This window comes from Mustela nigripes, chromosome 16, assembly GCF_022355385.1.
Source record: "Mustela nigripes isolate SB6536 chromosome 16, MUSNIG.SB6536, whole genome shotgun sequence".
NCBI classification, from domain to species: domain Eukaryota; kingdom Metazoa; phylum Chordata; class Mammalia; order Carnivora; family Mustelidae; genus Mustela; species Mustela nigripes.
The window spans coordinates 41149025-41166037 of NC_081572.1; the positions used below are offsets into that span (position 1 = coordinate 41149025).

The following is a 17013-nucleotide window of genomic DNA, read 5'->3' on the forward strand; positions in this document are numbered from 1 at the left end:
CAGCTCTGGGTTCTGGCTCCCCATGATTCTGGGACCCTGCCCTTCCCTCACCCACTGGCCCAACCTTTACCTGGCACAGGATCTCCAGCCTCTGCCTCTCAGCTTCTTCTGTGGCCAGCTGTGCCAGCTTTCGGAGCAGCAGCTGGGTTGGGGGGGTGGTGATGTCCAGGAAGTAGGTGAGGGCCTGGCTGAGTGAGCACGGGGGCAGCCGCTTGTCTCTGACCCAGTAGCTTCCTGGACAGGGTAAAGGAGGAGTCAGAATGGCAAAAGGGCCCCAGTTAGGTTTCCTGAAGGGTGATGAGACCTCTGGAGACACCCTCCATCCTACAGCTGCAGGGGAGACACTGAATTTCTGGTCCCAGGAACTGCAAAAGTGTTCATGTGCCCAATTCACATGCAGGAAAGTGGAGCCCAGAGTCACGGCTGCCAGGGAAGGCTGACCAACAGCCCTGCAAAGGGCACCCAAGATGACATGATCCTGAAAAGTCAAGTCTGCACCAGAGTTCAGTGTCTCTCTGGTTCAGACCTGAACTTCAGCAAAACATCCCTAGGTGAACTATAGACTCACAATGACTAAATTTTCCAAAGACCGATGTACACCCCAGAGGCCAGTTATGTTCGTTTAGAGAAAAGCCCTGGACTACCGTCCCCTGGGGCTATACCAAGAAGTACTGAGTAAGCAGCAAGTCAGCCCAAAGTGTCAAGTCCCAAGGAGTCGCAAGAGGCTTTAGGCTGGGTAGTCACAGTGCGGACCCTGGAGCCAGCAGACAGGTTTGAACTCTGGCTCCTCACCATTAGCTAAGTGATTAAACCCTCTGAGCCTTGGGTTCTAGCTCTAAAATGGATGTGATAACAAAACTTGTCTCACTGGGTTTGTATGAGCACTGAACGCAATGGTGTATGTATAATAGTACAGTGTCTGGCACACACCTGCTCAACAAATATTAGGTAAAAATATCAGTATTATGTTATTTCATTCAGACCCAAGGCCTGAATGTGCCACATCAGTTTTCCTACAATCACAAGGACATCTCTGTCCCCTTGCTCATATTTCTCCTGGACAGTGGGAGACTACACCACCCTTTGCTTCTCTGACCCCCACTTTCCTATTGTGGCCACTCTCTTTAGGGGTACACATTCTTTAAAGGCAAGACTATCATTAGCCAGAGGGCTCTTCCTATGGGCTGGGAGGCTCGTGATGGTTGATTTCTTGAGCTTATCTCTCATAGTACCTGTCGCCCCCATGCTGTGCTCCCCACATAGATGAGGCCTCACCATAGCATGGGAAGCAGGTGCTCCAGGTCCTCCCTAGGACAGTGTCTTCTCCCAGGTGAAAATGGAGAGAGGAGTCTCACTCTCCTGGTCACCCACAGTCTGCCCCTGCCCACAAGCCAAGTGATGTGGGGACAAATGAGACCTCGGTGGGTCAGCAGTAGTTTAGAATGCCATGGGCATGCAAATGGTTTACACACTTTGGGATCCAAGGAGACTCTCGGGGCATATTAAACCCCCTCTCTGAGTTTCTGGACAAATGTTTCCAAGCCTGTAGGAAATGGACATTCCTCCATTCCTGTGTTTATCTGGTGCCAGGAACTGTGGTCAAGACTGCTCTTTTGGTCTTTACTACAATCTCATGAGGAAGGATCTCTTATCTCCATTTATTATCTCCATAGAAAGATAGAAATAGATATTTCTTATCTCCATTTATCTCTTTGTCTCCATAGAGACAAAGAAAGAAAACCTTGAGAGGTTGAAGCGCAGGCCCAAGGTCATGTAGCTAGTAAGTGATGGCTCAGGGATTCGAACTTCCAAGGCTCAGCCTTTCTGCAATGTTCCCACACTTCTCCATCATGTCATCTGGCAAACTGCACACACATGTTTATTGTGGGGCCTGAAGAGTCAAGGCATGGAAAATGCTGGTAATTACTCAAATAATGCCCGTTGCTACTGCGATGGTGATGATGATGATGATGATGATGAAGAAGAAGAAGAATATTCTTGCCTATCTGCCTCTTGTATGAGGTAGTGAGCTTTCTGAGTGTAGATACTGAGTCTCATTCATTTTAGTAGCCCAGGACCTACCTAGTATATCGATGTGACCAACTGGTTAAAATTTTGATGCAAAAACAAGTGAATCCATCCATTAACAAACAAGTGTCTGGGTGAGCAAAAGAATGGAGAGAGACTCCCCAGCCTCTGGGATTGGGCAGAGAGCTCCAAAGAAACATCCCTTCTGTTCCAAGGCTGCATTAGTGTGGTCTTGGAGGGCCCACCCACTCAGCAGGAAGGTCAGGGTTAGGTGCCCACAGCCCAGGTGCAGGACCAACCCATCAGCAGAGTTGAGGGGCTGCTGGGGGTGGGGGATGCTGGGGTCACTGTGTAAAAGTCTTACCGCTCTCGCTGAGGGTCTCCAGGTGCACAGGCTGGTGGGGCGCAGGGCTGTCTACCACTCGCTCCAAGATGCCTTGCACCAGGGCCGGCTGGTTGCCCGGGCAAATCCCGAGGTGCTCTCCAGGCAGGTAGCTCAGCCCAAGGCTGTCCTCACAGGAGAGCTCCACCAGGAGGGTGGTACGGCTGGAGAAGGGAAAAAGAAGCCTCTGGTGACGCCACCAGGATTTCCTCCAGTGCTCCCTGACGGGTGGGCCAGCTTCCCCAGGAAATGGGCCCTCTTTCATTTTCCTGCTCAGCTCGGTGAGCACGGGCGGGGTTGGGTTGCCACCCTGGAGCTGGGTGCTCAAGAGGGCCTGGGGTTCACCAGGCCTGGGGCTTCTCTGTGGGGAGAGGGTGGGCAGCCCATTCTTGACTGGGCTTGACTACACCCTCTGCCTAAAGAAAGCAGCCCCCACCCAGGATATCTGTGGGCATTAGGACAAACCCTTCCTTGTCCCCAGAACAAATCTGGCTCTTATTAGAACAAAGCCCAGTTTTCCTAACAAATGGTGGAAGATAGCGCAGATGAACAAAAGCTTCAGTGAATCCGCAACACCCGTTTTTCCTGAAAGGGAAATGTCCTTCCCTGCCAAAAATTTTCCTGAAAGTTCTTAAGACAGAGTCAAATGGTTTGAGTTCCTCTTGCCCTCCACCTCTGGTGAAAGGGTTTAGTGACAAAGGACCCGTGGTAAAACAGGTACATAGTTCTCAAGCTGGAAAACCGGCCCATGGTTAATGGAGACCAGAGCTAAAGGCACCAGAGGTCACAGGGGTTACTGGCCAAGCTTGTCCTACTGGTCCTACCCATGGCATTGTGGCTAATGCCAGGGCACACTTCTCTCCTTTCAAAGATGGACTCACTCTGGTCTTTCTTCCATTATATTAAACCTGTGGAATGTCACCTAAGCAGCACCGTAGTCTCCCCTACCTGGACTGGGGACTCTGTAGATTCCGCTGTGATTTGAGCCGCAGGGTGAACACGTTCTTGGCGTGCATACTGCTGAGGGCTGTTGGGGACAGAGAGGATGATGTGGCAGAGTGGCTCTTAAGCATTGGCTAGGGGGTAGGGAGGCTTCCGGGTCTAAATCAGCTATGCCTGGACACTACTCATGGGGTATCCCACTGTGACAGGCATGGGGTTTTCTTTTTCTCTTTCCCTGCCATGTTTCTGAATCACAAATAAAGATGCTTGGTCAGACATGGGTGTTTGTGCTGTTGCTAGGTGTGGGGGAGGGGATGCATGAGGTGCCCAAATAGGTGCATTTCTAGGCCATCCCCATGGCCTGGCACCTGCAGGAGAGCATAGTTGATCTTGGGGCTATCCTCAACATGCAGAAACCGACAGGACTACTGCATTCAAGGTACAAGAAAAGAGGAATCAAGGGGGCCCAGCATCCAGAAGCTACCATCGAGAGGTCACGGCGTCAGCCTGCTCAAATCCCAGCCAGGCCACATTCTAGCAACCTGCTTCACCTCCCTGAACTTTAGCTCCTTTATGCCGCCCCCACCCCTGCTTTTTTTAAATGTAATCTCGGCACCCAGCATGGGGCTCAAACTCACGACCCAGAGATCAAGAGTTGGATGCCCTTATCAGCTGAGCCAGCCAGGCACCCTGGTCCTTGGGCCCTTCTTGCAAGATGAATGTCAGGACTCACTTAGCGTGGCAGGTGAGGAGCCCAGCACAGTGCCTGGCACACAGGAGGCCCTTGCTCAATGCTGGCTCCCTTTCCTCTCCACCACCTGCCTGGGGCTTCCTCCTGAAACAGCCTCCTTCGGAAATGAAGCAAGCTCTCCAGCCTCACCCCTCAGCAGTCTCTCAGGTCCAACAAGAGACCAAGGCCTGGCAGCCCGAGGCCAGCTGCCTCTGTTCAGAGGGTCCCGTGATCTCCTTGATCACCGACTCCAGGTGCAGAGCCCCTCACCCCAGCAGGCAGGGCAATGAGCCCCATGCTGGGCAATGCAGCAGGTACCTTTGTTGAGGTCCAGAGGCTGCGAGTCCTGCACGAGCCGGTAGTGCTGTGGGTCCCAGGTCATACTGCAGGTGTAGCGCTTAGGGATCTGAATCCCGTGTTTGCCTCGCACATCGAACGCCTCGCAGGCTGCCTGCAAGAAGGTGGAGCGGACTAGTGTTAACCATGGTCACCGTCATCCTCAATGACATCATCGCCAACAACGGGGCCACCACTTTGTAGGTGCTTACAGATCGGTTAAGTGCTTCTGATCATTACTCAGCACGTGGATTGGATCGGGCCACTGGGAGGACTCAGAGAGGTGACCAGGCTTGGCACATAGTTGCTACTGCTCTCCGAGTGGATGCTAACACTGCACTAGTTAATATCTCACTTTACCCACGTGCCCACCCCCTGAGAGTGGGTGACTCCCGTGCTCCTGGTATGGACTCACGTGGAGGCAGTGAGGGCCTGGGAACAAGGTCTGCCCCGACTAAAGCTGCTGCTCTCAATACCACGGCTGGCTAAAATGCTCTGCTTACACGAGGAGCTGTGTTTTTAAGATTTATTTACTTATTTGAGAGAGAGAAAGTGCAGGGAGGGGGAGAGGGAGGGACGGAGAGAATCCCAAGAAGATTCCCTACTGAGCACATAGGATGCCTGGGTGGCTCAGTGGGTTAAAGCCTCTGCCTTCGGATCGGGTCATGATCCCAGGTCCTGGGATCAAGCCCTGCATTGGGCTTTCTGCTCAGCAGGGAGCCTGCTTCCTCCTCTCTCTCTCTCTCCCTGCCTCTCTGCCTACTTGTGATCTCTATCTGTCAAATAAATAAATAAAATATTAAAAAAAAAAAAAGATTCCCTACTGAGCACAGAGAACAACACGGGGCTTGATCTCATGACCCTGAGATCATGACTTTAGCTGACACCAAGAGTCGGACACCTAACCAACAGAGTCACCCAGGCGCCCCAATGAAGAGTTCTTTAAATCAGGGGTGTCGGGCCACAGGCAGCAAAACCTTGCTAAGATTCTGACACAGGTCCGAAAGACTCCACTGCATGGTCTCTGTCCCCAGGCTTTCTGTGGCTGGGAGACTAAAATAAGGCTAATTCATCAAGAGGTGGTTGTCGTGGCTGGCGTGACAAATCAACCAGGAATGTGAGGGTAAGAGGATGAAGAAAAGAACTCGAGAAGCAGAGAGATGGGGGCAAGAGGAGCACTGAGGAGGATGTCCAACAGTGCTAAGTTTATTCAAAGCATTAAGGCCATATATGTAGTGATATTACAATAGGAGAAGCAATACATCTGTGTCTAGTTAAACAACCACAAGTTCCCACAATAAGTTTCACAATTAACTATAAGCAGACCTCGTGATGCCAAACGGCTGATGCCAGTACAAATGTTCTGTATTGATACAGCAAACCTGAAAGTAATTTATGGGCTGTACTAGGGCAGCAAGGACCAACCATGAACTTATGACCCCAACCGAATTGTTCTCATTTGTTTAGCAAGCGTGTGGGAAGTCACGTAGGCAAGCACACAACACATAGCACAGACCTTTTCTCAGCGCTACTCAACTTTTCCCGTCCTAAACCTTTTGTTAGGTTATTCGGACTTTAAAGGAGGCACAAGTCAGGGCCTGGTTTGGTCCTTGTCTTAAGCCCTACTGTGGCCTCCCACAGGTGGTCTGGATAATTAGAGGGGGAAAGATCTTAAACTGAAGCTCCCAGAGGACAGGAAGTGTCTCAGCCTTCTTCTCCCACCCAGAGACACATGCTTCAAGTGGAGTCCTTGGGGGGCTGAGGGAAGGCAGCAGGGACCTGAGCCCTCGGGCCACACCTGTAGGACCAGGCGGGGGTCATGCCACCCAGGCAACCCGACACAGATGTCCTGGGCAGGAGGGGGCTGTGGCCTCCCAGTCCCTGCTGTGGGGGCAACTCTGGCTAAGAACTGACCTTGAAGGTTTGCACAGCCCAGCTGCGGAAGGCTTCCTCCTGTCCACTGAGCTCATCCCCTTCCCCTGTCAGGATGAGCTGGGAGGCCCCCAGATGGGACAACTTCTGGTCGATGTCATGAGCAAAGGCACAGAACTGCGGGTACATGCTGGAGCCAAGGCCGAACACAGCATACCTGCCCGAGGAAGACACACACACAGAAACTGGAGTGACCCTACCCATGCAAGCATCACATAGCACAACCTGCCTGTAAGCCAGCCTCAGGCACTCCTACTCCAGCTGGGCACAGAACCAGCCAGCGGATGCCATCTTTGGATCCTCTCCAGCTCCCAAGCCTTGTCACCAACTCCTGTGACCAATGCACGCTCAGCCTGCAGACCTGTGGGAAGGACTTGGTTTTCCTGGCTTGACTCTTGACACACTCTCTCTGCCTGGACATCTTGGATGAGACCCCCTTATACACAACCAGTACCCTCCCTGAAACCTGGGTCCCAGAACACTTAGGTCCATAAGGCAGGGCTTAGACAAGTGGGAGTGAGGAAAAGTCTTACCTGAACTTGTTGGTAAGCTCTTTCAGCATGAAGAGAGATTTTTTCAGTTTCTAGAAAGAGAGAGAACCACTGAGTTCTCAGGACAAGATTCATAAAAGCACTGCTTTTTACTTTTCTTCTGGTGGCCCACTTCAAAACTGGCCATATCTGGCAGAAGAAGGTTCAAAATTCATAAATGGAAGTCAGTTTATGTATGGGGCTAACTGGCCAGGGCTTGAGGACAAGGTCAGCTTTAGTACCTCATGTGGGCCTGACCCCTGGTGTATCCCTGAATAGCCCAGCCCCATCCATGTCTGGTAGAGAGAGGACCTGGCATCTCCAGACAGTCTCCTCATGGGGCGTGAGCCTCTTTTCCTGTTTGGAACCTGGTAAGAATGACAATTGGTCCCATACTCTCTAAGATAACCCTCATTTCCAAGGATCTCAAGATAATTTTAGGTGCAATGCAAAATATTGTCAAATCATCTGGTAAGAGTATTCTCTTTTCTGTAATTTTTTTTTTTTTTTAGTTATTCCTGTTTCTATTATTATTATCATCTTTATGGAAACTAGGGAGAGTCTCAGCTGGAGCTACTGGAGCCCAAAGACCTCTAATACTTACTTGCCCATTGCTCATTTTAAAAAAACAAAGCAAGCCACGTCAGGCAACGGTATCTAGTGAAAATTCAAGAACTTAGGGCTCTCACTGGGTTTTTTGTCGGCTTTCCATATGTGGGAATGATACGAAGTTTCCTTTACACATGAATTTTTTAGTTAAAAAAGGTAAGTCAATTTACTTGAAAATATAGTGTATGTCCTAGGAAAGGGGTCGCCTACATATGGTGATAATTACAAAGAAGGCAGTCAAATGTTGAAGCTAAGGCAGCCCAGAGCGATCGGAGCACTCACTTCCAAATGTCTTCCATAGGACATGCTGAATCGCCCAGATCCTTTCCTTGGCCCCCTCGGGCCCTGGCACCACCACCCCCAGAACACTGGGACCCAGGCCACACACCTCTCCGTTGCTGGGGGACTCTCCGTTCCCAAACGTGCTGGTCACCACCATCAGCAGCTTCTCCTCCTCCAGATGGCTCAGCCTGTACTCGTCCATGCACAGAACCTGCAGAGCCCCGAGGGTGGACATCAATCCCAGACACCCTGTGCTTCCCTTCCCCGACCCAGGCCAGACACCTCCCTCCGAATCATCTTTTTCCACCAGGCCCCACCCACACCGAGCCCAAACTGGGCACAGAGGCAGGTGCTTCCTGAATCTCTGTCAAACAGACCCACATGAACACTTTGCTCCCCATCCTGCCCCAAGCAAGCCCCACTGCAATCCTTCCACAAGCCAGGGAGGGATCACCTCCCAAACACTGCAGGCCCCAAATCAAAACACTCCTGCTGCCATTTTGAATTCTTAGTGTGCAGATGTATTTTCCACAAAAATGAGGTGAGGTTACAAAAACAACCATTCTTTCACTCCCCAGGAACCCGAATGCTTTGCCTGAAGCAAATCTCAGGTGACAGGTGACACCTGTCACCGCCTCTCTGACCCACACCCACGTGAATTGGGACGTCTCCCAACACAGGAGGAAATTCAACACTGATGGCATGAATGGGTCCCCCTCTGGGGTTTCATTTTCCTATTCAATCCTTTGTCCCCTTCACTTTTAGCATGGCACCCTATAGTGAAGGTGTTGAGTAAATAGAAATAAAATTTATCTACAGGAACTCACAGATATTGAGACTTGGATTAGGAAAGATTTTCTCAAACTGTGTTCCCCGGCACACCATGGAGAACTTACATTCTGTGTAACTTTGGGAATCCCTGGACACACACCTATCCTTCTGTCACAGATTTACAACATACGGTCAGCATATCCAAGGCCCTGGGACATTCAGGAGCAGGGAAACCATTTGAACTTTCGCCAATTTGTCTGTACACAGGCAGAGAAAAAGGCCTGTGTCCTGCTGAACTGGTTACCTTGGGGTTGAAGGCACAGCTGAACAAGGCCCCCAGGTCCTGGGCCAGTGTTTCCGACTTTCCTGTCTCTGTCGCAAAGAGGATGGTGGCTCTGACTCGGGATGCCATGGTCTTGCGCATTAGCATGGAGGAGAAGAGCACAGCCCTGCGTGGACAGACACTGTGCTGACCCAGCCTTCCAGAGGAACACGGGGGGCCCAGGAGAACAGGGGAGGGGTGGTGTTTAAAGTGTGGCAGGATGAGGGAAAGGAATGCACGTTTCTTTTTTCTAAGATTTTATTTATTTATTAGACAGAGAGAGAGAGATCACAGTCGGCAGAGAGGCAGGCAGAGAGAGAGGGGGAAGCAGGCTCCCTGCTGAGCAGAGACCCTGATGTGGGACTCCATCCCAGGACCCTGGGATCATGACCTGAGCCGAAGGCAGAAGCTTAACCCACTGAGCCACCCAGGCGCCCCGGAATGCATGTTTCTTACCAGCTACTGACCCTGACCCATGGCCCTTCTCTTCCCTTCACCCGCTCAACCCACTACTCAGCCCCTGGGGAAAATGGAGGACAGGGAGGGTGAGGCCAATGGTGGCAAGTGATTCCCCCTTGGCGTCTGGACCGCTCCATAAAGATCATCATGTCTCTCTGTTCCCTGCCTGTTGAGGCTAAGAGGGCAGCCGCCTGGGAGGAACGGCTATGGCTCAGATCTCAGCACTGGCTGCTTGCACTTACTTAACCAAGACTTTGAATGGAATCTTTCTTCTCTGGGGCCTCTTCTTCTCATCTTGCCAGGTGTGGGTTTTCCAGGCCTCCACCTTCAGAAAAGAAAGCACATGTGAGGGTGGGTGGGCCCTGACTCGGCTCTGGCGTTGGGGCGCGAGGGAGACAGAGGACGCGTCGTGCCCTTTGTGAGGTGGGGGTCCCTAAAGCCCACACTGGGGAGGACGGGGGTTCTGTCTCCCTCAGAGCTGCAGCTCCTGCCCACACTGTGGGGTCCTCTGGCTTATTCTCCATTAGTTTCTCCCCAGAAGGAAGATGCCCCACTTCGCTTTTGTCTTTAGTGTCTAATCACTAGGCAGGTCCTACAATGTCGAGTTCAAACCAGGTACCTCTTCTGAGAGTAAAGGAAGGTGTTAGGACGGCAGGTACAAACTACCCCAGCCATCAGTCACCCTGATTTGCTAGTTAGCATCTGAATGTAAGGAAGCTCTTCCCCAAATCTAACCAAAGTGCTTTTGGACTTTTTATTATATATATATATATATATATTTTAAAGATTTTATTTATTTATTTGACAGACAGATATCACAAGTAGACAGAGAGGCAGGCAGAGAGAGAGGAAGGGAAGCAGGCTCCCTGCTGAGCAGAGAGTCCGATGCAGGGCTCGATCCCAGGACCCTGGAATCATGACCCGAGCCGAGCAGAGCAGAGGCTTTAACCCACTGAACCACCCAGGCACTCCACTTTTGGACTTTTTAAAATATGAACTGCTTTCAACAGGTAGCGGTGATAGAATGCGTTCTGGGCTGGGCATCCACCAGTTCATTTGGGGAGCTAACGCCCATCACTTTTAGAGATGAGAACAGCAGGGCTCACATGGGTGCAAAGACCCACCCAAGATCCTACAGCCAGGAGGCAGCAGAGTCGCCTGCAGGCGCGTCTGACCCAGGAGCCAAGCTCTTCGGCATCAGGGGCTACAACTGTCTATGGGGGGTGGGGGTAGAAGGGTAATGGCGGTCAGCCTCAGAAGCGTAAGCCCCGGTGGAGCAATGGGCCCCTGAAGGTAGAATAAGTTATTTCCTGAAGTCCCACTCTCTGTGGAAATGGACAAACGCTGCTCAACCTCCCAGGAGTGCAGCCTGAAAAGCACAGGTCTCTGGGTCCCCGACCCTCCCCCATGGGTCCCCCACAGGTGAGCGCATGTGCGCGCGCACGCACACACACACACACACTCTCTCTCTCTCTCTCTCGCTCTTTCTCCACCCCTGAGCTCCCAAGATACAGAGGAGAGGAAAGCCCCCCCCCCCCTTACCTGGTAGTAGTAGAAAGGGGATAGGACATAGTTTAACATCTCCTGGTGGAACACAGGAGTGATGCTCCCAGAAATTGGAGGGACCAGCCAAATCCAGTCAGCCGGGCAGCCCCCTCGGGAGCGGTACTCGCTCTGCATGTACTTCATGAAGGACTCTGCAGCTGAGTGGTGGTCCATGATGGTCACATTCTGCTTCTGAATGAGAAGGAGGCAAAGAGGGGGCATTGAGGAGAGGGATGAGGGAGTCACGAGTGTGGTCAGTCGGCTGCGGGGCTCCCAAGATGGACTGTGGAAAGGCCAGGTAATCAGCAAAATGGGACAGCCATTGCCCGTGGCCACTTCGTTGCAGCTAAAAATAAATACTCAAGTCGAAGACACTTTTGGAGCATTAAGGACCCCCAGAAGTCACCATAGTCATGGTGGGCCTACAGGTCATGTGGTGGCTCCCCACCTCGGCCCTCTAGAGGCAATATCCCGTTCTCAGGCCACACCTACAACTCCCAACAAATGGCTCCCTCTGGATGCTGATAAATCCAACCACGGAGCCTTCTTGCCACTGGTGAGTAGAGAGTTCTAGGAGTTCCTTCAGCCAAGAAGGAACTAGACATCTCCAGAGAGGACTGAGTGTTGGGGGGAACCGAAGCCTTTGGAAGACAAGTCACCACCATGTCCCACATCCTAAAATTAGAAGCCAAGGGGTCTGAGCCTTCCTGAAATGATCCAACAGAGGCAGCTACACCCCTGTCTGGGGCAACTCACTGAGTCAAGACATTTGTTTAATGCCATGATTCAAACCGTGGCCTCTTGCTGGCCATGTGACCTTGAGCTATTAGCTGCTGAAATTCACTAAGCCTTTGAAGCACAGAACATGCTCAGTAAGCATTCATTGCCATCCTTACTTGCATCTGCTGGGCAGCACATCAGGCACAGGCATTACAGAGGTGAACACAAGGCCCCTTTTCTGCATTAGGTTATATTCTAAGGCGAGGACACAGAGGAAGTTGGCCACCCAAGTGGTCTGCTAGGAGATATAATAGAGGAAAGTGCAGGGGCTGCTGGGGGACGTGGGAGGCTGAGTGCAGACACAGACCTGGAGGAGGAAGGGATTCCAGAAGCTGCTTCTAAGAGGAAGCAAGTATATATATTTTTTATTTATTTATTTGACAGAGAGAAAGCACAAGCAGGTGGGGGCTGGGTCGGGGGCATGCAGAGGGAGAGAGAGAAATGGGCTCCTCCCTGAGCTGAGAGCCCAACATGGGGCTCAATCTCAGGATCCTGAAATATGACCTGAACTAAAGGCAGATGCTTAGATGAATGATCCACCCAGGGGTCCCCTAACCGAGGCAAGTCCTAAGGGATGGGCACAAGTTAGGCAGGGAAGGGGCCTTCCTAGAGGAGGACACTGCCCGAGTCAAGGGCAGAAGTACCAAAGCAGCCCGCTGAGGGAGGGCTCAGGGGTCTTCTGCCATCTTACACTTGTACAAGCAGGTCCCGGGTGCAGGGCCAGCTGTAAGCTCAGAAGCTGATGATGGTGGTAATTAATAGGAACCGTGAAACTAAGGCCTACTGAGGGTTTGCTAGGGGCCAGACAGCACAGTTGAGTGTTTTGCATACATTTTCATTTAATTCCTACAATAACCTGGCGAGGGAGGTCCTACAATTTATTCCCGTTTTAGAGATGAGGAAGTTTATCCTGAAGGAGAGTGACGAGGAAGTCCTGGAGACACTCTAGCCATGAGGGGATGCAGTCCTCAGCGATCAGGAGACAGTTGAAGATCAGCAGATTTTCTGGGACATATCTGCCTCCTGCAGTGACAGGGCTGGTGCACAGAGCCCACGGAAGTCAGGATGTGTGGTCCACGGGCAGTGGGGTCCTTCTGAGCTGGGCCAGCCCCAGGGGGCTCTTCCTGTTCCGCCTCAGACCAACCCCGCCACTCCAACAATCAAGGACAGGCTTGAGCTGCCTATGGGGTGAGCAGCCTTGGGAAACTGTGCGATTGTAAATATTTACTGGATGTTTGTTTCATGTCAACTCCCCATTCCACTCCGCAAGGAAAGGGTTTTTGTCTACTTTGTTCACCACTCACATCCTTGGCCAAGCCTCGTGCTCAGTACATGCAAAACACTCAGTGTATTTTGCTGAAAGTATAAAGGACTGTCTTCCTAGCAGTCTGGCCTCCAAGGCCTCTGATGGCTTTGGGGAGTATCTTCATACATCCGCTCCCTCCTTCCCAAAAGGAAGGGGGGGCGTTCATATGAGTAAGAGAAGCACACAGAGGAGAAGGCTCAGTCCCACACAAGCAACTAAACCGTGTGTGGACCCATAGGGTGGGCACATTCGCTCAGCTGAGGGAAGGAATGAGCAGCCCCTCCTCATGGGGACATGGGCTCTCATTCACTCATTCGGTATGGCCAGACATTCTCCTACCCCCTGGAGTAATGAACAAGAGAGACAAGGTCCAGCCTTAACGGAAAGGCAAGAAGTAGATGTACTATGTGATGTAGGAACTAGTAAGAATTACAAAGAGAAATAAAGACAGAGTTAAAGGAAGAAGAGAGAGGGTTGGGATAGAGTCAGGGTAAGGGTGCCGGCTTCCGAGGTGTGGTCAGGAAGATGACTCTAACGAGGAGACAATAGAGACCTGGATGAAGGGAAGGAGGGGGTCATGGGATGATTTGTGAGAAGGGTGTTCTAGGCAGAGTGGGGAAAGCAAGTGCAAAGGCCCTGAGGTGAGACTATCTAGGTGAGTCTAGAAAGCAGCAAGAATTCCCGAAGTGACCGGAAGAGTGGTAGAGGACAGAAATCTGACTGGGGTGGCTGGAGGACAAGGAGGTGTATGAGATCTTGCAGTGGGTTAGCTGCAAAGGGAAACAGGAAAACAAGGTAGTCGCTGTGGTTCTTATTTGGGTAGCTGGTTGTTTATTTCTTGCAAATAGGAAATGTTACAGCCTATTAGTCACTGCTGAAAGTGATCCAGCAGAGAGGAAGACACTGATGACACAGAAGAAGTAGGGAGGCATTTTTAGGAATAAAGTCCTTGAGAAATGGAGAGGGAAGAGGATTTTCTGCTGAAGCTCGGGGACGGACAAGTCTTGAAAGGTAAGGAGTACCCTGTTGCTAGAAGCATTCAAGTTTACACTAGAAGACCCAGTGTGGGAAGGAGGGCTTATCTGTCTGCATCCCCAGCACCTAGCACAAACAAGATGCTCAGTACTGGTGTGATACATGAAAAAATGGACAATGTTGTCAGGGGAGAACCAAGCATGATATGAGTGACTAGACCAGAGAACCTTCTGACCAGAAAGTCTCTGGATCCACAGAACACAACATACCTGGAAACTGTGGAGTACAGCGACATTGATCTCAATGACAGCCCGGTCTTTCCAGAGTGAGGCCAGCTTGTGTGTTTCCAGGCCCATCCTTCTGCCCACTTCCTGCAGAGGCAGTGATGGGGTGAGTTGGTCCTTGAGAGCCCCCCCAGACAGACCCACACCTGAAGCCGGCCCCATCAGATGGGCCCTATTACCTCTAGAATGTTGTAGCGCTGAACATCACAGAAGTCCCGGACCCCGATCTCCGTGCCCATATACCAGCCATTGAAGGGGCACCCTGGGAACTCAAGGCCACCCACTTCAAGGAGCATGTTGGCCACTGCGGGCAAGGCATACCACTTCAGCTGCAGCTCACGGAACCACTCATACCTGGCAGGGAGGCAGAGCCAGCGCTCAACGGGACTTGTACTATTATTGCCCACCCTCATCCCCCATCCCCACCGACAAAAAGACAAAAAAGTCTTCAGAAAAAGAATCAGCCAAGAAGAGTTCTTTCCAAGTGTTATTCTCTAAATTCATCCAGCCTGGAGAGGTGAACTGGGCACAGTAGATATCATTCATTAATTACGCATTCATTTACCTGCTCGTTGATGCAAACGTACGTTAAGCAACAAGCATATGACAGGCGCCGTACCAAATGCAGAGAACCCAACACAACATAGTAGTTAAGGACTTTAGTGTCAGAAAGCCCAGGTTCAAGTTCTGCCTTACCACTTACCAGCTGTGTGACCTTGGCATGTGAGTTAGCCTCACTGAGCCTTAGTAACCCCACCAGTAAAATAGAGATACTAGCATCAAACTCATAGGTTTACTAATAAAGTTGATGGTGTCACTCGTTTGTAAATTCATATAATTTATATGCTTATAATTGAGCTTATAATTGAGCACCTACTATGTGCCAGGTACTCTTCCTCTTCAGGTGTTAGCTATATATAGCTGAACAAGAAAGCCAAGATCCCTATACTGAAGGAGCTTATGGACTAGAGTTTAGACTCTAAACAAGTAAACAGATGAATTGAAAAATAAGGTGATGTAGTTGTAGATAAGAGTATTTGTTCTAGACTAAGTGATCAGGATAGGTTTCTCAGAGGGGGTGACATTCAGGAAATACCTCATTGTAGAGAAGAAATGAATCCTTTAAATTTCTGAGGAAAAGGCATGGCAGGCAGAGGGAACAGTAAGTGCAAAGGCCCTGTGGTGGGAGTGAGTTCAATGTATGGAAGGGACAAAAAGAAGAGTCCAACTCAATACCTGCTACACAGTGAGTCTCTACATATGGAAGTATTTTTGTGAAGATGATTGCTGCCCAGAGCAGGGGCTGAACCAGGTGAGCTCCAGAAGTCACTATGGCCTTATACTTTCACCACAATCAGAAGGGAGCAGCTGAGAGAGTTGGCAGGAAGACAAGAGGGCTAGGATGCTCAGTGTGAGAATGATAGAGCCATTTGAGGGTTTCTCCCCCAAGGTCACTGTTTTCTAAGTTTCTAGGGCCCCATCTGTCAAAGCCCCTGCCTCCCCCTCATCATCAACATATCCTTCCAAGTCTAAGGCCTGCGTCCCAGGTCTGGGGTTGCTGCGCAAGTGCTGACAAGGCAAGACTCGAGAGCCAGCCCTTGGGCCACTGCCTGATGCTGGCTGGGCTTTGGGGCAAAGAGGGGCCTGAGGCCGGAGATCTCCCCAAGGAAGGGATGGAACAGGCATACCCCAGCAGTCCCGCCTGCTTACCTGGGATGTTCCATTGGCACCTCGAGCACAAGGTCGGGCGGGATTTCAAAGAACTCAGGGTCACAGCCATCCGCCTGCAGCACCAGAGGCACCACATCGAAGCGGCCGTACTTGGGCTCCCAACCAAGGTCGATGCACAGCTGGGGGCAAGACGGGCCCAAATGAGTCCACTGGCCCAAATGAGGCCCCTTGACCCCTCTGGCTCCCCTCTGTCAGCCACCAAGGCCAGACCCCATACCTGGGTGAACTCCACGCTGGCGGGGTCCCCCAGGATGGTGCCGTCAGGCATCTGGTAGCCCGCATACCGGATGAGCTGAGCGTTCCAGACCCGGAAGTCATGCTTCCCGTCGCTCCGCTGCGGGAACACGGTGATGGCCGACCTTCCCCAAGACAAGGACAGTGCCAGTGACTCCTCGGCTTTGGTGGGGGCTCCCAGCCAGCCTCCCCAGGTCCCCCTCTACCTCCTGTCTTCCAGCTCCCCATCCTTCTGCACCTACACTAAACTCTTGCAGCAACACAACGTGCCACTCACTGGTCTGACAGCCCTCTTCCTGACATGCCTTCCCTCTCCTTCTTCTGCTTCCGGCGCCTCCCCTTCCTTTAAGACCAATACAGGGGCCACCCCCTCCAGGATATTCGCCATCCCTCGGGTGGGGTCAGCCGTCCCAGCCTTTGCCCTCGCTGCACCTTTCTCTGGCGCAGTCTGATGAGTGGGACGCTTGTCTAGCACCGGGAACAGGGGCACAGTGGGCTGGGGCAGGGTCCTTGGCCTTAGTCACCTCTGCACTGTCCCCACCCCACTGCCATGCCTAGTCACGGGTTAGGTCCCCATTATAAGGGCGCTGTTTGCCGAACAGAAAAATGAATGAATGGCCGAACAGGCTGTTCAGTCCATCAGCCCTGGACCTCTTTGGCTGAGGGTAGGAGAAGGCAAGGTTAGGAGAGGGGAATGCGTACTGATGAAGAGTGATTCCCAGTCTTGCAGAAAATGACACATTGGAGCCTTGAGCTGCAAAACCAACCTCTCATCCCTTCTAAAAAGCGGGGAGGCTGACCTTGAGCAGTGATGATGTTGCTTCTCAAAGATCCC

The 17013-nt window shown here is 51.6% G+C and overlaps 1 protein-coding gene across 2 annotated transcripts in view; it reads right to left on the minus strand.

Moving 5' to 3' along the window:
- The window catches only part of NOS2 (nitric oxide synthase 2), a 33704-nt gene that overhangs the window by 5994 nt on the left and 10697 nt on the right, over nucleotides 1-17013 (minus strand). For both annotated transcript variants that reach the window (XM_059378744.1, XM_059378745.1), the window contains 14 exons: nucleotides 16162-16303; nucleotides 15924-16063; nucleotides 14393-14567; nucleotides 14199-14300; nucleotides 10866-11060; nucleotides 9566-9648; nucleotides 8847-8991; nucleotides 7878-7982; nucleotides 6884-6933; nucleotides 6333-6507; nucleotides 4401-4533; nucleotides 3359-3437; nucleotides 2393-2574; nucleotides 71-234 (listed from right to left, as the gene is read on the minus strand). In XM_059378744.1, coding sequence (XP_059234727.1) covers nucleotides 71-234; nucleotides 2393-2574; nucleotides 3359-3437; nucleotides 4401-4533; nucleotides 6333-6507; nucleotides 6884-6933; nucleotides 7878-7982; nucleotides 8847-8991; nucleotides 9566-9648; nucleotides 10866-11060; nucleotides 14199-14300; nucleotides 14393-14567; nucleotides 15924-16063; nucleotides 16162-16303 — 1870 coding nt within the window. The remainder of the gene's footprint in view (nucleotides 1-70; nucleotides 235-2392; nucleotides 2575-3358; nucleotides 3438-4400; nucleotides 4534-6332; nucleotides 6508-6883; nucleotides 6934-7877; nucleotides 7983-8846; nucleotides 8992-9565; nucleotides 9649-10865; nucleotides 11061-14198; nucleotides 14301-14392; nucleotides 14568-15923; nucleotides 16064-16161; nucleotides 16304-17013) is intronic.